This window comes from Onychomys torridus, chromosome 20 (genome assembly GCF_903995425.1).
Source record: "Onychomys torridus chromosome 20, mOncTor1.1, whole genome shotgun sequence".
NCBI lineage: Eukaryota > Metazoa > Chordata > Mammalia > Rodentia > Cricetidae > Onychomys > Onychomys torridus.
This window is the reverse complement of record NC_050462.1, coordinates 35320262-35341912: the sequence shown is the minus strand read 5'-3', so window position 1 is coordinate 35341912 and position 21651 is coordinate 35320262. Positions and strand designations below refer to the sequence as shown.

At 41.7% G+C, this 21651-nt stretch overlaps 2 protein-coding genes across 3 annotated transcripts in view; both read right to left on the bottom strand.

Annotated features, from left to right (window-relative positions):
- The window catches only part of Ptprb (protein tyrosine phosphatase receptor type B), a 113413-nt gene extending 98446 nt beyond the window's left edge, over window positions 1-14967 (bottom strand). Inside the window, exons 1-3 of the mRNA XM_036169589.1 lie at window positions 14913-14967; window positions 13116-13511; window positions 4891-5144 (exon numbers count right to left, since the gene is read on the bottom strand). Coding sequence (XP_036025482.1) covers window positions 4891-5144; window positions 13116-13511; window positions 14913-14967 — 705 coding nt within the window. The remainder of the gene's footprint in view (window positions 1-4890; window positions 5145-13115; window positions 13512-14912) is intronic.
- A 666-nt stretch (window positions 14968-15633) lies between these two features.
- Window positions 15634-21651, bottom strand: part of Ptprr (protein tyrosine phosphatase receptor type R) — a 234697-nt gene continuing 228679 nt past the window's right edge. For both annotated transcript variants that reach the window (XM_036170115.1, XM_036170116.1), the window contains one exon: window positions 15634-16876. In XM_036170115.1, coding sequence (XP_036026008.1) covers window positions 16783-16876 — 94 coding nt within the window. In that variant the 3' untranslated portion in view covers window positions 15634-16782. The remainder of the gene's footprint in view (window positions 16877-21651) is intronic.

Below are 21651 nucleotides of genomic sequence, written 5' to 3'. Positions count from 1 at the left end.
TTGGAATTGGGATTGGATGATGCTGACTATAAGGCAGGGGTTTTAGAAACACTTGTAAATACCACAATGATACTACTTCCTACTTTTAAAATGTCTCAACATGGGGGCTGGGAAGATGGCCCAGCTGTTCAGAATGTGTTCCGTTCTACCAGAGGACTGGAGTTTGGTTCTCATGATGGGTGCCTCACAGCTGCCCATAACTCCAGCTCCAGGGGGATCTGATACTTCTGGTATCTGAGGGTACCTGCACTCACATGCACATACCCTGCCCTCCCCACATAATTAATAATAATAAATATAAGGATGAAAAAGAATTGTATCAGTCTCATGATCTGTGATACTTGATTCTATTTATAACAGACAGTCTAAAAGCCATGTAGGTGCTCTGAGGGTGGTTTGCATGGTTTCCTCTAGGCCATGGGTTCTCAACCTGTGGGTCACAACCCCATTGGGAGTTGAACGGCCCTTTCACGGGGGTCACCTAAGGCCATCGGGAAACACAGGTATTTACATTACAATTCCTAACAGTTGCAAAATTATAGTTATGAAGTAGCAAAAAAACCAAGTTGGTGGTTGGGGGTCACCACATCATGAGGGACTTTATTAAAGGGTCGCAGCATTAGTAAGGTTGAGCACCACTGCTCTAGGTAGTGGGGCTACTGTTTTTAGTCTGTCTACACAACAGTGGTGACCATAGCGTATCTATCTCCTTGCACATTCTAAGTGACCCAGTCAAGGAGGTGGCCTGAGGTTGCAGAGCACTTTCTGTACCAGCCTCCTCACTTTTTGGAGACTCACACCCGACTGTGATCTCTTTGAAGGCCAAATGGAAGGAAATGCAGAACTGTGAAAGCTCAGCCCAGAACCACAATGGCTATTCACAAACTGAGGAAATGCTGCTCCTCCTCCCCAGGCCAGCACCAGGGTGGGGTGGGAGAGGAAGCAGGCGGTGAGCCTCTAGGCAAGATTTGTAGATAGTGGTATCAGAACCAGCCGGGAACCTTGTTTTTTATGCACAGTCAGCACTTTATCCCTCCTGGAGCATTTTCGCAGAGTAGGCCAGCTCATCTGGGTTCCTCAAGCCTGGAGTCAGCCAGGGTAGGAATGATAAAACCAAGGCTAAAAGAAGCCAGTGTTACTAAATACTCACTTACATATGGCTAGGGTACCAAGGTGATTCCTTTAATCAGATCTTTATTTTCAACCTTGTGAAGTAGACGAATGCCCATTGTGATCTCCATTTCAAAGAAGGAAGTACTTGAGTAGAAACCACCAGGACCCAGACTAGGTTTCCCTGACAACGAAGAAGCCCTAGTTCTTTATTTCTGCATCACAATCTGTTAATTCCCTTAAGGTCTTGAGTTGGAGGTTGGGGGACAGAGAGGGAAGTAGCCACAGAGCTTTGAGACCAAGACCTGTTCCACGTATACAACCTTCCACAGTCAAATTCATCACATTGGCAGGGGAGGATGTAAGAAAAAGAGGAAAGGTGAAGAAAAGAAACACTCTGCACCCTTAAAGAGTGAGTTTAGGGTTATTTTGTGTGCTTAATGAGAAGTGATAGCCACAGCAGTTCAAACACATCTTCCTTGATGAACGGGTACTATATATTAGAGAATATGGTAACTGAGTATGTGTGTGTACACTCTTGCTATTTTTTTTCCTTTGAGCAAGTCTTTGGGTTTTAACCTCTGTATATTTCAGCTAGATGTCTGCAAAATAGAGATGGTGATGATGATAAGACACGTTGTCTTGATTAATGGTTATGGATTCATTCCCCACTATACATATATAAATATATATGCAATATGATTTTGCTGATGTTCTCATGAAGAAGCAGAGTCTATTGCCCTATTCCTTGAATCTGGGCTGGTTTATAGCTTGTTTTAACCTCTAAATGTGGCAGAAGCAGCATTGTGTGACTCCAGAGTCTATGCTTCTAGAATCCTGCAGCATTTACCTTTGGCCTTATATGAAGCTGGACTGACTTCCCATCATGAAAGGGAAGCTGGTATTGTTTACTAGAGGATGTGGGGTCATGAGGTGAGCCTAGATGGCCGGCTTATAGCCAATGCTGAATGCTAGTCATGCAAATGAGCTGAGTGCTGATCTTAGAGTCCTGCTGGCCTCCCATGCTGAATGCAGCTGCAGCTGTGAGTCTAGGATGAACCAGTAGAGGAACCACCTACCCAAACAAATCCACTGCAGTCCACTCTAGAACAGTCCACCCCTGTCCACTCTCCCATTTCATTCTGCATTATTACCCTTGCCTCCATTCTGTCTTGTTCCGCTCTATCCCACTCCAAACCTTTCCTTTCTTTCCCCCCCAAAACTTGAAGCATTTTGTTCAGGTGCTTTATTTAGTCATGAGACCTTTTCTTCACTCAAAAACAACGCTTCCAATACAGCTCAGTTACAAACCTCAGTCCAGTATCTTCACAAACCAGATGCCATGTAATAAAGAAAACAACTAAGAAAGATTTCAATATAATTTCCAACAATTGAGCTGAACTATTTTACACTTATATGCTTCTAATGCTCTTTGTCAAAATTACTCTCGAAGGACACAAATTTTGAGTTGCAAGCGACTTGTGTTACTTTGCCAAGTCTCAAATTCCAGTGTTTTGTAATGAACTCCTGTAAAGTAATGCTCCTTTAAGTCATCTGGTTAGAAGGATGGCTAGAGTTCAGAATTCAACTGCCTTTGGAGAGAGCATGGTGTTTCCACTCTCACTTCCCAGGGCATAGTCAGTATGTATCTTGCCTGAACTTCAAGAAAGCCAGTGGTGAGATACTGGTCATGTTGGGCGCCTCATCTGGGACCTCATACAAACACTGCCATTGGTTTCATTCTAGAAATGAGATCCCAAACCAACCACCAACCACCAATTCACCAACCAACCAACCAACCAACCAACCAACGAACCAAATAACCAAACAACCAAGCAACTGAACAAAACATCCCCCCATGCCTCCAAAACAAAACAAAACAAACAAACAAACAACAACAACAAAACCTTCACCATTGTGTCTGCTATGATCTAAGGCTACAAATACTGCTGAGGCAGGGATGAGCCTATGAGCTCCGTCAGACAGGGTTACATCTACCCAACCAGTGGTATATCTGCAACAACTCTGTTGCTGATTGTTCTGAATATACTTCTGCAGAGCCTGGCCAACTCTTGAACCTATTTTTATGCTTCATAATGTCAGACCTGGGAAGAATGATAGACTATCCTTTTTACACTAAAAGACCATCTTCTGTTACTCAGATAGATAAGTTTCTGTGGTAGTCCTCATTCAATGTGTCTTGTTTGATATACTTATTTTTTTTTCTGTACTGTTATAGATAATCAAGTTCAAATGTGAATGAATGCTCTACTAAATTAATGGTAGGATGTGAGTTTTTGTTGAGGCATATGCAGCCAAAATTAAGATGTGAGTATCCATTCTCAAAAGTAAGTGGCAAATACCTCGTTCCCACTCGTGGTGGATGGAATGGCTAAGGAACCGAAGAATTTGGGAGTGCCCTGATCATGGGGTCGGGGGCTCCTGAAGTCATGACTCTCCCATCTCTTGTCCTCTTTTCCCAGTTTCCAAAGCTAACAGCTGTGAGACCACAATGAGCTGAGCAGTTGGTAGAACTCAAGGTAGAACTGGGACACTGTAACTGCACCCCTCTTCCTCTTTCAGTTATGCCCCAGCTGGGTGGAGGGATGTGAGAGGCGCAGCTGACCTTCAAAGGCAGATTTAGAGTTTGTGTTCTTGGGATAGATATTTATAGTAATGGATAGAGATTGAGGGCTATGCTTGAAAATGATGTAAAGAGTTGTCCAGAAAGCAACTGGACCTTCCTAACTCCTGTTTACAGACAGGGAAAGAACTAGGTCAGAGGCAAGATTTATGGTAATGGAAAACTGGAACCAAAAATAAATTCCCAGGAGTCATTCAGTGTCCTCACTGTATTTGCTTTGTGATCAATGATGATATATGTGCTCAGTAGTTGGAGACCATATGCAATATTAGTTTCAGTACAATGCAGAAGCAATGAGAGATCCAATTGGGTGGATGTCATTTAGATGATACTGGGAATTTTCATTCTTTGAATTATTTGTGTAGCCTGTTAGGAAAGAGTTACACTCTCAAGTGAAGTGTAGACCTTTCCTTTGCTGGCTTGTGCTTTGGATTAACTCAGAGCTTCACCCATGCATGTGCCCTAAGTGCTCTCCCATTAAGAAATCCCTGTGTTCTCCAAACTTGTACTCTCTCATCTGTTCTAATTACACCATCATTGCTTCCATTATGGCTCAAACCTCTGAGAGGAAAGCAAAGCCAAAGACATGAACACTCAAAACAGAGAAAGCGTTTGGGTAACACCCATGAGCTGCCCTTGGTTCACTTGACCCGTCTGTCACTGTGTGGACCACCAAGATCATAGGTAGGTGACACACAGCGTATGGTGATGTGGGGTGCCATGACTCCTGTTTATCTTATCTTCCCAATCAGTTACAGCGATTCTGGATCTGCCACTGCTTTGTGATTCTTGCCCCTTAGAGCATAAATGGTTTGGAATGGCAAAGTACCGCTCTCAGTGTCTATTTACTTTGTTTCAGGCTATGTTTGAGACCATGAACCCTGACTTTGGTTCACAAAATGCCAATCTACAAGAGTACCGGTACAGCACGGCCAACCCCAATTATCTCCATCTCATCAAGATGCAAAGATTTCAAAGGTTTTCCTCATTATGCCAAATCCGCTTATGAACAATTTGCAGTTTAGACACAACGTGACTGATTTCTTAGTGCACACTAGTACTTGGAACAGAACGAGTCTTTTTGAGGGAAGGGTTTTCGGGGACCATTCACAACCATACCACCTCTCTCTTTTTACCTCTGCAGTGGTGCTGGAGAAAAACGGAGTAGTCGATGGACTCCAGGATGCATCTGTAGTTCCAGCTGTGCGCAGACTGGGGAGATCTCTCTTACTGCCGCTTTGACTGTAGATCTCTACAGCGTTCTCGAGGAACACCTCTGTGGTATTCCTAATGTGTCCAGTGCTATACGGAACTGTGTTCAAAGCAGTGGAGATCTCTGGGGTAGCTGAGTTTCTAGCAATCCGCACTGAGGCTTCTGTCCCCAGGCCAGCTGAGGGGAAGAAAGGATAGTGGCAACAATCATTCTCACATTTTATTAATTTTATGAGAGTTCTTCACACAAAAATGATTTTGCTTTGAGATAGGATATCATATGGTTCAGAGTGATCTTGAGCTTGCTATATAGCCAGAGGACCATGAACTCCCGATCCTCTTGCCTCTACTTCCGAAGTATTAATATTACATGTGTGGAGCACCATGCCTGGTGTATAGAGTGCTAGGGGTTGAACCCAGGGCTTTGTGCAGGACAGACTAGGCAAGGGTTTTACTAACTAAGCCATATTCCTAGTCCCATCTAAAAACAATTTTTGCATAATAAAAGAAGGTCCTTTCAATAAGGAGCATGTGGATAAATTTAATTGTATGAAAAAGCCAAGATTCCCTCAGCATGGGAAAATGTCCATTTGCCCTGCCAAAATATCCACCCATCCTTGATCCATCTGCCAACTTCACATAGCGGAGGCAGAGTTCTGAAAACGGTATGGAAAAGCTAGTTCCACATAGAAGACAGAGTTCAATTCATTCTGTGAATATCTAGATGACTGAATTGGTCTCAGGAGTGGTGGTCCATGGATCTCCAAAGATCTGCCCAGGCTTCTGATCATATGAAATTCATATTACATCAGTGCTGGTGGGTGGCGGTCATAGCTTTCATCAGCTTCCCAAAGATCAGCGCTCTGAGACTCACTGTTAGTGATTTGCCTAAATGCTTCATGAAAGGGGAGGCTCCCTAGGTGGGTGGGTGAGGGCAATTAATGCTATTTATTTCTGTAACCATAGTACAAATGTTTGTGATAGGAACATTTGTGCCCTTAATTTATTTTAACTAATATATATATAAAACATAAAAGTTATATACTAATGGAGTATTAGTGATTTTTAATTCCTGCACAGATGGTATAATGTTTGAATCAGATTATACACATCCACCTCCTCAAATACCTTTTCAAATTTTATGGTGTAAATATTTAGAACCTCCTTCTTGAGAGATGCAGTACATTCCTACTTATCGCTGACTGTCAAACAGCACATCAGAATGTCTTGTTTCTGTCTAACCATAACATACCGTCTGTTGATGAGGTGTGAGTCTTTTAATTCTGTGCGTCTTCAATCATGAGACTTCTGTGTTTTCTTTTCTTTCTTTCCCCCTTCTTTCCTTTTTCCTTTTTTTTTTTTTTTTTTTTTGAGACAGTGTTTCTCTGTGAAGCCCAGGCTATCCCAGAAATAATTGCTCTGTAGACCAAGCTGGCCTCAAACCTGCCTCTGACTCCTGAGTGCTGGGATTAAAGGCATACACTGCCCAGCAAGTCTGTTGCATTTTCTAAGCTAGATATCTTTTGGAAGAACAGCTGGTGATTTAGGATGTATGAGCAGGATGGGATGAGATTTCTACATTGAAAAACAAACAAACACTGGTTCACCTTGCCATAATAAAAAACTATGCTCTTCTTACATTTGCAACACGCTCCCTCAGGTGCTGCCGCCGCTGGCTTTGGAGTCACTGTGAGCAATACTTCAGGGCAAAGCCACACAAAAGAAAGGGTGGGGAAAATTCTGTGACTGATTGGCTGACAAGTGTGTCTGGGTGTTTCACTGGCTTTAGGGATGCTGCGTTGTCAGGTGTATAAACCCGACAAAATCCTCTCAGAATCAGGAGACTAACTTCGAAGAGTGTGGGCTTGAAGACTCAGAGCAACTGTTTTACTTCTCAAAGCTTCTTTACTTGTTCATTTAATAAAACAACTCTTTATTAGGCAGCGACTATGTGCCAAGTGGCCCCTCTTGAAGGAATTAGTTATTCTTTCTAGTCAACTTTACTTGCCCCTCTTTTGAATCTCGTTCCTTCCCATTCTAATTTTACCTGGCGAGCATATTTCATATGGTGATGTATGTAAACAGGAGTGGTTAAGGGACAGAAAAAGTTCATTTATGACTTAACAAGATATAGACAGACACTCTTTCAAAAGTTAATGAAGAGACCATGGTAATTAAGCATTCTTTCCTTGAGATGCAAAGGGCAGTAGAGAGGTTTTTGTATATGGATAGGTCTGGACAGATTTGGCAAAACACAAGTATTGGACACCAGTTAAATCTGAAGTCCAGGTAATAGTATTTTAGTATAATTGAGTATATGTATATAGTATTGGTAAACAATTCAAGAACTATATTATGTACCATTTACTTAATATTTATTTTGATATACTTAAAATTTATCTGAAATTCAATGTAAGTAGGCATTCATATGTACTGTCTGCAACTTTCCTTACATGTCTACCGAATCTGCACTTTCCCAGCTTTCTGGATGCTCCTTTCTGTATATTTCCTTTCTTCCCTTTCATATCATTAGCAATGTTGCCACCTGTGTGCCAGGGTTATACACTTTGCACACAGTTGAGAGATTTAGCTCAAGGTGCTTTCTCATGCCAAACTCAGCCATGGTTCTACCTGAGACTTCTTCACAACTGTGTTATGAAACAGTCTTAATTTCTCAATCTTGAGTTTGGAGTCTAGAGTTTAGGTGTCTCCTTCAAAAGGCATCTGCTGGCGTAGGGATGCACAGCAGATGGAGGTCAACATCCCTGTGGCGTCTAGCCTTGGCCAATGCTGACTCTCTAAGTTAAGGACCATCTAAGACGATTTTAGCTCTCAGGCTCCTTTAAAAAAGTAGTGATGGGGTTAGGACCTAAATCAAGCTTAGGAATACCTAGTGTGCAATTATATTCTCTGCATGTCAGGCTGCGCTTCCTTCACTAAAAAATGGCTGGTGAGTTTTTACTGCAAGAACTTAAAAAAATTAGTCAATATGCACAATCAGTGGATGAAACTAGACTCTCCAGACAAATGATCAAACCTTCTGGAGATTTGTTCTTCAAATAGCATTGTAGATGTTACAGTTGCATATAGCATTTGTGAAATATTAGTTTAAGATGTGTTATATTCATTTATGCTGGGGAATATTTGTTTTATGATGCAAAGATGTGTTGTATTTTTTTGGGGGGGGGTTTCAAGACAAGGTTTCTCTGTGTAGCTTTGTGCCTTTCCTGGAACTCGAATTCACAGAGATCCACCTGCCTCTGCCTCCCAAGTGCTGGGATTAAAGGTGTGCACCACCACCCGGCTGTGTTGTATTCTTTTATGCTGCTTTTGTTTCACTCTGTAAAGCTTTTGTACTTTGCCTGTCTAAAACACCTGATTGGTCTAATAAAGAGCTGAATGGCCAATAGCAAGGTGGGAGAGACAGATAGGCAGGGCTGTCAGGCAGAGAGAATAAACAGGAGGAGACATCTAGGCTTGAAAAAAGAAGAATGGGAAGAAAGAGGAGCAAGAAAAGGAGAAGGAGAGGAGGACACCAGGGGCCAGTCACCCAGCCACCTAGTCAGCCATGGAGTAAGAAGGCAAGAAAGATATATAGAATAAAGAAGGGTTAAAAAGCCCAGAGGTAAAACATAGTTAAATACAAACAGGATAAGTTAAGTTAGAAAAGCTGGTTGGAAATAAGCCAAGCTAAGGCCGGACACTCATAAGCAAGAATAAGTTTCCATGTATTTATTTGGGAGTTGGGTGGTGGGCCCCCAAAAGAGAAGGGGAAAAGAAAAGCCAACTATACTTTTGGCTTTTACATGGGCAAAAATTTCAGTCTCCCAGACTCGGCATCTCTAATGTTCCCTGGTTGACTCTAGTCTAGCTTTAGTGATATGCACACTATGCATCAAAATGCAGCCCTGATATCTCCCCCTCTTCTTCCTTTGGTCCACTCCCTCCCTTCCCCATCCCCCTCTCCATTCTCAGACAGGGTCTCACGTAGCTGAGGCTGGCCATGGACTCCCATCCCTTTCTTCCACTTTCCAAGTGCTGGGATTAAAGACATCACAAACCAACAGTTGTGATAATTTCTTACTATGGGAAGGAAGAAAATCCTTTTATTGATATACAAGACTCTCAAAGTTAAAGTTCATTTTTCTATCGTTGAACTCTATTGGAATAGACATGGAATTATTCTAAAAATAGCAGGCCATCAGGTGTTTTGTTGTCTATATCTTCTGATTTTTTTTGGAAGTGTGCAGGCATTTCACAATTCGTGAAAGAGGAAGGGGTTTTGATGGTGGCAAGGACAAGTTCTTACACAATGGAACAATATGTTAAGGCTATTTTTAACATCTTTATTGTACCATTGCTGCTACATTGTTTTCACATTATAGCAAAATTCTTCCTAGGACATATTTCAAGACCAGTGGGGCATCCTGTATTCAACCTAAAACACCTTTGCACTGAAGTTGTTACTACCTTTTAGTTAGGTCAAGGTCACCTGTGAGATGATATGTATTGACTTTACCAGGTCAAAATCACCTTTTGAATATATCCCCAAAGGGCAACAAACTAATAGTCAGGCTCAGAAATGATCATTAACCGACATACAAGGTTTTATATAACAATAAGGACAATAAACAATTTGGTTTCTCTTAATGTCATTTTTGTGGTAAGAAAAATTTTAACATTTTAACTGTATTAGTATTTCTACTCTGAGAGAGAGAGGTTAAATATAATGAACTATAACACATCTATTAAAAGTGAGTAAACGGGGTTGGGGATTTAGCTCAGTGGTAGAGCGCTCACCTAGCAAGCACAAGGCCCTGGGTTTGATCCTCAGCTCAAAAAAAAAAAAAAAGTGAGTAAATTATGTGGAAGAGCTAACAATGAAACCAAAGGTGAGGGAAAGTTGATGCTCACACATACACACTCCAAACACTATTGGGCTCCATAAGGGTGAAGGAAGAAAAGATGGGAATTAATAGTAGATTAGTAAGAAACGTTCAAGATGATTAACATTTCAGAAAATGTAGTCAGGGAAATAAAGAGCACACTTACAAATGCATGCCTAAACTACTTTATAAATACCCAAGGGGAAGTAAAACAAAATTAACAAATGAAAATTCATACCAACACACAGCATAATAAAATACCAAAGCAGAGAAGAGCAGAGCAATTAATATGGAATGGAAAAAGAAAGATTAATGGACTCCAAGAAATACTTTTCAGTAGCCAGATATTAACAAGTCTTCAGTAATACTATTGGTTGCATTATGAGCCTCTGTTTTTCTAATTTTAGCCAGACAGGTTGGTGTTTGAGAAATCATGCTTTTGTTACCATCTTGATGACTCAGAATAATAGCTTTAGAGCTCCGTTTAAAAAATGCTTTACGTGAATTGTTGAGCCCAGGATTAGAAAAAGCATGGGGACGAAAGGCCAGATGAACGGAAGCACATGAATTGTGAACCAAAGGCTGTGGAGACCCCAGCTGGATCAGGCCCTCTGGATAAGTGAGACAGTTGAGTGGCTTGGACTGTTTGGGAGGCATCCAGGCTGTGGGACCTGGACCTGTCCTTAGTGCATGAGCTGGCTGTTTGGAACCTTGGGTTTACACAGGGACACTTGATCAGCCTAGAAGGAGGGGACTGGACCTGCCTGTACTGAATCCACCAGGTTTAAATGAATCCCCAGGGGAGTCTTGGCCCTGGAGGAGATGGGAATGGAGGGGAGGGGCTAGGGGCAAGGTGGGGGTGGGCACGGGAGGGGGGAGGACAGGGGAACCCATGGCTGATATGTAAAATTAAAACACAAATATAATAAAAAAGGGGGAAAAATAAAAAAAAATTAAAAATAAAAAATGCTTTAAAATAGTGATTTGAAAAAGAATTATTTTCAAGCTGGTTCTGGTTCAAGCTGGGTGTGAGTACATACTAGTAATCTCTGCACTTGGGAGGCAAAATCCTCGGTAGAAGGATCCACAGTTTGTGAGTTCTAGGCCAGTCTGGGCTACACAGTAAGACCTAGTCTCCTAGTCTCAAAAAAAAAACAAAAAACCCACCACCACCACCACCAACAACAAAAAAACCCAAGGCCTTGCAGGCATCATGAAGACAAACACTTGCCTTGCATAATTTGAAGTTAGAAATGGTTCTTCCTTTCTGTGAGTAAGAGTAAAACTGTTATTGGGTGATAGTGGTACACACCTTTAATCCCAGCACTTGGGAGGCAGAATCAGGCAGATCTTTGTGAGTTGGAAGCCAGCCTGGTCTACAGAGTGAGTTCCAGGACCAGTCAGAGCTACATAGAGAAACCCTGTCTTGAAAATGAATGAATGAATGAATGAATGAATGGAAGGATGAATGAGTGAATATTATGACTGTTATATTTACCATTGTTTTGTCATTCAGGAGAGACCTGGACAAGTCAACCACAAGGGAAGAAACTGTTATAGATTGTCTCTACGTGCTTCATTTTCCGGTAAAGTTGAATTTTCTAATAGTCTACTGTATTTTTACCTGCTGTGCACAGTCGGAATTGATAGAAGAATTGCTGCTGTAAGCCTCAGTGTGGAGTACAGAAGAGCCCTCACCCAGTATCTAATTAAGTACTTGCTTAGCATATGTGTGAGTGACGGAAGAGCACTTAAAGATTAGCATGGTAGAAAAGCTCAAATCAGCCTCAGAGATGGGTAACGAAGTAAAGATTTAAGGTACAGTGGGTGCTGACCCCCAAGAAGGGCTATGAACCCATGTTAGCATTAGGACAGGTCCACAGCACCTGACTCTGGATCTTGAGGCAGTTGTGCAAGAAGAAAGGTGGGAAGGAATCTTGGGGATCTGTGTTTTTAGTGAGCTCTGCCTTTTCCCCATCACACTGTCTTGCAACCAGCTGGAAGAAAGCCAGTGGATCAGCACTGGGTCAGCACTGGGAAGATTGGGGAATACAGGGAGGGACTGGGAATCATTGGGTCAGCACAAGGGAGTACTGGGAAGCACTGGGCAGCACTCTTATAAGGGGTGTACTCTAGACAAGAAGTTAACTTGAATTTAGGACAATTCATTACATCCTGATGAACTTCAGTCTATTTGCTGTGGAGATCTATTTCTAAGTGATTCTCCCAGTGGCCTCTGAGGCTCTTTCACGCTCAGTGTGTTGTGATTCTGCGAGTTTTATCTTTCATGACTTCCTGAGCCAACCTCTGATGGAGGAGCAGGTTCACTAGGAAAACAGTTAACTTCAAGAGATGATGAAACTGCATAGATGTACCATAAGGATTCCTACTTAGGACTCATTATGTACTGAACCAGGAATTTGTGCATGCATGTACAAATATTTATGTACATCTCTCTTCTGGGGACACTATCAACAAATTAGAAAAATTTATGACTACTCGTTGGCTTTTCTTGTATCAAAAAAGTAGGTTGTCTTCGAATGATGTGAACATCAATGTGAGAGAATTTCAAAGCATGGTCTAGTGTCACCCCTGCCTTTTGTCATCCCTTCCTATGTTCTAATACTCCTCCTCACTAGAGGATAGAAGTTTCTAGGCCAGTAGAATCAATTTCCTGACCATGAACTTTAGTCATTACATGTTTGTATATGTCTGGATGTATATTCCAACACCTAGTAGTCCTTGATCATAGCGCCTGGCACAAAAGGGAGACATGAGAAACATTTTTTAGACCCAGTAAGATGACTCAGAGGGTATGAAAACTGAGTTCAGATCCCCAGGAGCTTTTCAAGGGCACAGATTCAATAGCACAAGTCTCTCCTACAGTGAGACGAGAGATGGAGATGGGAGATTTCACAGAGATTTGTAGGCTACCCAGTGTGGTGCATGCAGGGGTGGACAAGAGACTGCCTCAAGTAAGGTGGATGTCAACGAAGTGGTACTCACATGAGACTGCACGCATACATGTGTGCACACACATTTTAAAGTCTGAGTAAGCACAAGAAAAGAAGGGAAGGAAGGACATCGTAGGCAGAGAAGTTGCTGACTTTCATGAGGACAATGAAGTTTTCCATTGTTGGGTACCACGTGGTTAGTAAATGTGTGTATCTTCCCAAGGAGATAGACGGGAGCACTTGGGCTTTTCAAAGATGCGGCAGTTAGCAGAATGACTTCCAGAACTGATTCGGAAAGGAGTCACTCACCTTGCTTTGCACAGAGGCTTTCATTGACCAGCTCCCCCTCCTTGTTGGTGTCTAGTTTCATCCAGCTATCGAGGTATTTACTGATCTTCCTGACCACTACCTTACGGTTTTGCTTCTTGAGAAAGAGAGAGGTACTTTCCACCTCAAGGAAACCTTCAGGATCATGGCAGGTCCATCGGGGTGCCTGGGCACAGGGAGTGGAGACTGCTGGTCGGAAAGGACCCCTTGAGGAGTTGGAGATGCCCAGGCACGATCCAGACTTAACGTGAAGGAGCTTCCCGTTCTCAGTTGACAGCCACTGCTGGTTTTGGCTGGTGCCATTGCATGAGCTCATAATCACTTTCTGATTTATGGAAAGACACAGCTGTTTACGGACATGGATTATCTGGAACCCCTCTGGAAGATGAAAGACTTATGAAGTACCATGGAAGGGCCATTAAATAGTAAAACCACCTGCCTACATACCAGCTGAATTAAAAATACCAGGTTTACTTATATTTTGAACTTTCTAGCATTACAAGTGCATAACCTCAGATTCAGCTCATGTGACTTAAAATCCTAAGGCAAACAAATAACATACACCCCCTACCATCACCACACACAAACCCAACTAACCAAAAAACCCCTCAAACCCAACTAAGCAACCAAAAACATCCTCCCAAACCAACCAATCAACCCACCAAAAAAAAAAAAAAAAAAAGGCAAAAAACCCAGAAACAACAAAAGAATATCAAAACACAGCACTCCGCTGTTGAACTCTTGTATGATTTAGTGAGAACATATCACCACTAGAAAAATGAAAGAGATCTTGGAAAAGAAACAAAGTCACCCAAAGGAATACGGCTTTTCATTGGATGAAGAAAGGTAAACACAGAGAATGATGTGCGCGTTATCAAAGTCAATTAAATACAGAGCTTGGACCCCTTTAATCATTTGGTCCTCTTCATATCTGAGCCCTGTTCCATTATATAAATGAGAGAGATGCCTCCTTCTCAGTCCTTAAGCTCCCAGAGTAGATAAATATTTGTTTACGAGCTGCATAGTCTGAATAAACCCTTTTAAGATTGGGCACATTTACTAAAAGATAAAGATACAATGGAATTTCCCACCTCTCCAAGCACAACTTGTGGCCGGTACACAACAACAAAAGCATTGATTACTAGATCTATATTCCTGCAACATTAGAGAAGCTTTGTGACTATGCCTATAGTTTCCTACCAAACACTGACCTAATTAAAAAAATGTCAGCATCTCATGAAGACTAAATGCCCAGTTTTGAGACATTCACAGGAAAAATAAAAGTAAAATATTCAGGCTCAGAAATTGTTTTTCAATGAGTTTTTAACCTAAACTACTTAGCTTTTCCATGGAAATGTTCAATCCTTCTGAATGACAACTTCCAAATAAGACACATTTCCTTACTCTCTTTAATCACATTCCTTATGCATATTATTTTTTTTTTCTTTTACAGAAAAGAAAATAAAAGTATAACCTGATTGGAAAAATAACAACATAGAGAAAGCTATAGACCGTCACAAATAAATAATGAAAGATGTTTGCTCAGGGTTCCTCTCTCTGAGGCCCATCCTTTCAGGAGCTGAGCCTGTCCCAGGCACTTGGTAAACAATTTCTTCTGGAGAGAAATCTCAGCAGTGTGGCCAGAGCTGTCTCCTTTAATCCCCCTCCTCATTGTCTTTGACTACACTGCCATAGAGACCTGGCTCCAAAAGGCTACCAGCCTCCTCGGCTAACTTTGAGAGAGATGATGCCCCAGGAAACTGAGGCAGACCCACTCACCCAAGCTCCCGAGGATCAGGCAGCCTAGAATCGCCACGTAAAATTCAGCCTCCATTTTCCACTTAACAACGGTTCATGCTTCGCTTGGGGGGGAAAATCCTCTCAGATAAGACAAGTGAGGAGTAGGAAGGAAATGTGCTTCACGGAGAGGGGAAAAGTCAGTGACACACTTCCTCCAATTGAATTGTTTGGGGGAAGCTTCACACCACTTGTTTCTGTTTCTTTCAAAAGAAGGCATAACGATCATCTCTTTTTAAAATGTAGATCCAGCCCCCAGGAGTCAGAAGAAACCCCCAGAAAGTCTTCCCCTCCCATCCCTTTGGCACATGATTACATCTTAACCTCAAGATGGAGAAAGAGAATTGTAATGTCAGATAATTGAGTCTTCCTACGCCATGCCTTATTGTCAGGTGATACGGTTCTGTCCAATATACGTAAGCCATGTAATTTATGGGGGTCTGTGACAAGGGATATAAAGACATAAACATGTACTGTTTGTATAATGAGATGCTGGCGTCTATGAGGAAAACCACATAATGATGGCACTTCTGGATCATTATCTCTCAAGTGATTATAAGATTGCCTTTGGAGAGAGGCATCTCTACCCAGGAGAAGGCAAAGACTAAAATTAAATCCATCATATTACCTACTTCAGTTTGCCCACATGATGGCCTTTCTCCAAGTGGGGGCAAGGAAAGAATATACTCCACTCAATATTTAGTGTGAAGAGCCATTTATTGGTAGGTAAGAAACAAAGTCAACTTTGCTGCATTGAAAATTCATATATGAGCAGAACATCCCATGTTTGCTGGGTGTAGTTATTTTACCTTCATTTGTCTCTTGAGAAATGAAACCTGTTAGAAATGTGAGGACGTGCATGACAGCATCCTTAGAAGAATGTCTGGGGAAGAGACAGGTTGTGGCATCCCCAAAGGCACCTGCCTCTTATTGGGAGAGAGATTCCAGGCAGACAGCATAGTCAAAAAAATCCCTTCTTAGAAGAAGAGAGATGAGTATTTAAAATTATTGATTCTTTATAGTTACTATAAATTTGTTTATCCCCCTTTTTAAAGCAAAACAAGTCACAATGTAGAAATATAGTGGTTAGAGTTGTGGAACAGGTGCCAACTCTATGCCTAATAATAGAATATATATGTATGTATATATATATATATATATATGTATATATATATATGTATATATATATACATATATATGTATGTATCCAATGACAGCCATTGTGCTCTGTAATTGATCCATAGGAGGTACTATAAATACACATTTAATAGATATTATCAAGACACATTTCCATATAAAATAGTTACTGCATTTGATTTTTTTCCCAAAAACACAAAAATGTAGTTGTTAAAATTCTGTTATTGATCACTTGCGACTTTAGCAGCAAGATTCTGGTAACTGAGATAGGTAATAGCACTTAAACTGGAACAGTTGACTAGCAGACAGTCCATTCACAAGACAGACTTTAGGAACATCAGAGCATCTAAACACACGATCAGGACATCTTCAGCAGCTCCTCCTGTTGTCACGACAGTCACTGAGTATCACCCACATAGATTCTGTGTGGCAGATAATCATCACAGACAAAACAAAATCCACCTCAGGCTGTGTGAGAAATGATCATACCTCCATCAGCATGGGACCTTCAAAATAATTTGGGGGATGCCTACAAATGCATTCCTATACACAAAGGGTTGGCAACCTTTTATGTCGCCAGGTCTTCCAGCGTCCATGCCTCAGGTTGGCTCTGGCACCTCCTCCTCCATGGCAGGAAGCTCCTCCTAGGAGCCTTGGGTAGGCGATTTCATCAATCACCCGTGAGAGATTGACGCTCTTGTAAATCTTCACCGAATCACTGGACGGTTTCTGGTGAAAGTCTGCTCTCGTACAGGCACAGAGCGTGGTGCACAAATTCATACTGCTCGCTGGTTTGGACCATGCCACCCCTGCACGGAAGAGACCATGAAAGAACTCAGTTTTGCTGACACCTTACAGTCCTGTCACCTAGACATAACATTAAAACTGGAGTGTTATGACAAACATGCAGAATAGCTGATTTTATGTATATATCCTTCTTAGTGTTACTCAGCTTGCACTTCTACTTCAGTTTAAAAAGTCTCCTGGAAAACCGTACTGTATGCCATGTTAGGCTAGCAGCCGCTGCAGACCTACCACAGTTACTGCGCCTCCTGACTGCATTGTCTTCTCTTGCGCATTCATTGTTCCCTGACGGCTTCGAGAGACACAGGAAACGCTGTACATGTATCATATCATCCAGGTGTGTTAGGCTGTGCTGTCGGCGTTTGTACATATATACAAATGTTCATATAACAACAAAGTTGTCTGACGATACATTTTCCAGAACATCTCTCCATCATTAAGCAATACCTCTCCCTCTCTCTCTCTCTGTGTGTGTGTGTGTGTGTGTGTGTGTGTGTGTGTGTGTGTGTGTATGTGTGTGTGTATGTGTGTATGGCTCAATATAATGCCATGCACTCAAGGCACCGGATTATTTTAGTGTTTTGAGACAGGGTCTCCTATAGCTGAGGCTGACATTGAACTCACTCTGTGGTAGAGAATGACCTTGAACCTTGATCCTCCTGCTTCCTGGAAATATTTTTGCCTGTGTACTGTTACCAGAGCAGTGACAGAACCTTACAGTTGAATACTCAGACTCGGGAATGAGTCAGGCCACTTAGCTCCAAGACCGCATGTGCTCATTTTTCACCTGTGTGGTTTACACAACTTCCTTAAGAGCATTTGGTCTCAGCCCCCTCCTCTGTGAAAGCAAGACAGTGACGAGGTTACAAAGTCATAACGAGCACCAGGTAAACTCAGAGGCGCTGGGGTGAAGGGATTATTTCACTGGGGCCTTATCATCCATCTTCTGTTAGAACGAGCATGATGCATCTGGGCTAAAAGCGATAGAAGCAGGTTAACAAAGCACAGCTGAGCTGTGATCTATTGCTCTTCTTACAAGTGAAAGATCTATGGTAAAATGGTTTGTTTAAGGTTGGTAGGGCACCAAGCAGCCCTTGGGTGTGCTGGGCATCTGAACACAATAGTGGGTGGATCCCTCAGCTGGCTGGAAACTGGGAACTGGCTCTCGCTTTTCCTCTTTGCCGGGGCGAATGTCATCACCAGCTGTTCAGCATCCCCAGTGTCATAGATGGATAGAAGGCAGCTGCTTTGTGAGAAAAATCATTGCTTTTCACCCTGTGTTTCTATACACAATCATGCTTTCTCCTGGGCTGATGGTTCTTTAGCTTGATGAAATTGTCAGGCATTAATACAAAAGTTACCTATTCTTCATTTCACTGAATAAGAATTATCACTATAGTAATTATCTGAATTTTTGTCATCTCTCTGTAACTCCAGTCATACAACAAATCCTATTTTAGCTTTTTTTTCTTGGTTTTATGTAGTTTTTTTGTTTGTTTGTTTGTTTGTTTCTCTTTTTGAGCTGAGGATCGAACTCAGGGCCTTGTGCTTGCACTTGCTAGGCGAGCGCTCTACCACTGAGCTAAATCCCCAACCTATTTTTTTTTTTTCCTAGTGGTGGTTGATACTTTTCAGAATAATTTTGAGATTACATAGGCAATTCCAACTTAAAAGCATGATGTGCTGTTCTGTCACATGACCTCTGGTCAGTGACAACTGAAACTAGCCTTGTATAGACAGATGCCTGTCCAACTACTGACACAGTGAGACTACACCCTCTGGGCTGAACAGTTGTTCCTCTGGCAGGTTTGACACAGTGCCAAAACTATGTATTCGGCAAGAAGTGAAGAGGTCACTTCAGTTTCCGGTGATAGCAACTTGTTTGCAGCCATCTCCCACAGTCTTTTCCAGCAGAGCTCTACACTTTGTTGAGTAGAACTCAACAAAAATGGCAGCGGAGGAGTTGCTTTCTTTTCCTAGTTGTAGGACGACATCTGGGAATATCTCAAAAAATACCGTAGCAGGTGTTCAGGAGGTGCCAGTCTAGACAGCAAAGCTTAGGAGACACAGCCACACTAAACATTAGGGCAGCTGCAGGGCGCTGAGAAGTACCTCCCTTCCTTTGACATTTTCTCAGAGAATCGATACTGCTACGTCACGCTGCAGGCTGTAAGTGGAAGCTCTGTGTGCACTTCCTCTCTTGGGCTCTGGTCTGTGAACCTGCTCTGACCATTTACCTCATCTTGAGGCAAGATCTCCGCTTTCTTGACTGTTCAGCAATGGCATTTGCGTGTCCAGTTGGTCGACCACTGGAGTCACAATTTAGTTCTTAGTAATCATTTCACCAGAAGTGGCTCAGCAGAGTGTGATAGTGGTTGGAGCAGATTCACTGTGATTAAGTTCTATCAGGTATACCAGACTGTGTTAATTAGGCCAAGGTTGCTACAGCCAGGGAAGGTGGGGAAGATGGGAACATGTAATACACTCTGGCAAAATTGTGGCTTGGAAGACACAGGAAACGTGTTGTTATTTCCCATTTCTTTTGGAAAATGAGAACAAAAGCATTAGCATCAGAGGAGTCCTCTAACATCAGTCATCAGAATTACTGGCAAAAATTTGTTTCTCTATAGGCCGGGCTACCAGCCAGCTTCTGGAATGCTCCTGGGCGGAGAAACCTTTAGAGGCAGGCTTCCGAAGACATCAAAATGAATTTCTCACTCTCTAACATTCTCACCCTATTGGCCAACTGAAATAACCCCAGTAGGTCTCAAGATTCCCCTTGTAGTCACACAATAGTTCTCCAAATGATGAAAACAACCATCAAAGTCCTATAATCTTTCTTCTCTAGACTAAACATCCTGTGGTTACTCAACGTTTCTGCGTAGCCCGGTTTCCCTGTCCCTCACAGACAGTCTCCCACTTCTACAAGCTATTTTACGAAACAGGACCTTCCTACAGTGCTGTATCTTGTCCTGATGGGATCGCATCAGTAAGCATCCTTTCTCCCTTAGCTACATGTTGTAGACCATTGAGATTCCATTTGCAGGTACATCAGGAGGTGAGGCTGCTGTGCCTGCAGGGTGCTTGATAAGAAGCAAGCCTCTTAGGAACAGCTAGGTTAATTAAAAGTCAGCAGGACTGTCTCGAATGTGAAAATTACAGGTTTTTTTTTTTTTTTCCCATCTTGTATTGAAGCTATTGAAAATTTGAAATTAAACACAGGAACTTACGTTTGTTCCGGTTCATTTTAATTTGTTAATTCTTCTGCGCACAATGTTCTTGTGTACCGAATCATTATTTCTAACATTCAATATATTACTCTTCCATTTCTCACTTCCAGTATTGAACTGTCTAGGCATGTAACAAGCATGTCTTGTATCTTATCTAAGTCATTTATTTCAAACAAAATGGTAACAACAACAACAAACAGAAAAGATAGGACCAAAATAAGATGACGTCTCTGTGATGAGTAATTTGATAATGATATGTATTATTTAATCTCATCTTAATATTGCTTCCAGTTAAGTTGTAAATTTTTAAGATCAAGCATGTCATACTTTTCATATTTGCTACAGTGAAAAACATGTAGCAGTTCCTACATCTAAGAGGCACATAACTAAGTTAAATAGGTAATGTATCAAATAAATAATTTGGGCCATAAATATTTTTATGTTATGTGAAAATAGATAAACCATGGGCTAAAAGAAAGCAAGCGATTTCCCAGGTTACATTCATTAGATACTGGTTAAAATTTAAGAACTTATCATAGTCATTTTGGGAAATATTTGATAAATGTTTTACAGAACATATTAGTATACAGGATATTCCATTGACCTTTGTAAGAACTTAAAATCTGGGATTACCCTTCAGGTTATATTCTGTTCTAGGGAAGAACACTTTTTCTTTTGTAAGCTGGTACTATGAAATAAAACACAAAACAAACCCAGGCAGCTAGGACAGCATATAAAATATGTTTGCAGACAAAAAAATGAATACAGCTATATAGATTACGGGGTCTTCAAGAGAGTTTCATAGTAATTCACTCCCACCCCAGTTTAGCAATAATTGATCCTAGGCATTTGATTCAGTCAGATGGGGTCTATGGATCTGTTGAAATCTAAGTCTACACCGCAGAAGCAGCTGGTTCCTAATGTGAACTGGTTCTACAAGGCAAGAATCGGGGATTCTCTTCTGTGACTTTGAAAACCCACCATCATCAAACAGACAAAATGGGGACGGACCCCAGTGGCACCATCCAACTGCCATTCAAAGAGCAGACACTTACAAAAGCCGTCACCTCCAGGAGGTCATAGTTTCAACTCAACCAAAGCTAAGGTTTTTTTGTTTTTGTTTTTGTTTTCCAAGACAAGGTTTCTCTGTGCAGCTTTGTGCCTTTCCTGGAACCAGGCTGGCCTCGAACTCACAGAGATCCACCTGCCTCTGCCTGCTGAGTGCTGGGATTAAAGGCGTGCGCCACCACTACTGCCCTGCCAAAGTTAAGGTTTTAACAGAGTTCCACAGTGGTCCCGAGTCTTAGGAGACTAGGCTGAGCAGGCTCCAAAACTGTCGGAGCATTGTCAGTGAGAAAGAAGACTAGAAATTAGCACTGTTGCTTCCCCATCATAGAACTGAAGAATTCTCTTTCAGTACAAATTCGGGTTTCACAAACTACCATAGTTAAGTTGTAATTTATGTCTACTATTAAGTAGGTATTAACTAAAGAAAAATAAAATTATCTGGGCCCACAGGCCTATGACTTCAGCACTTGGTAGGGACAGGG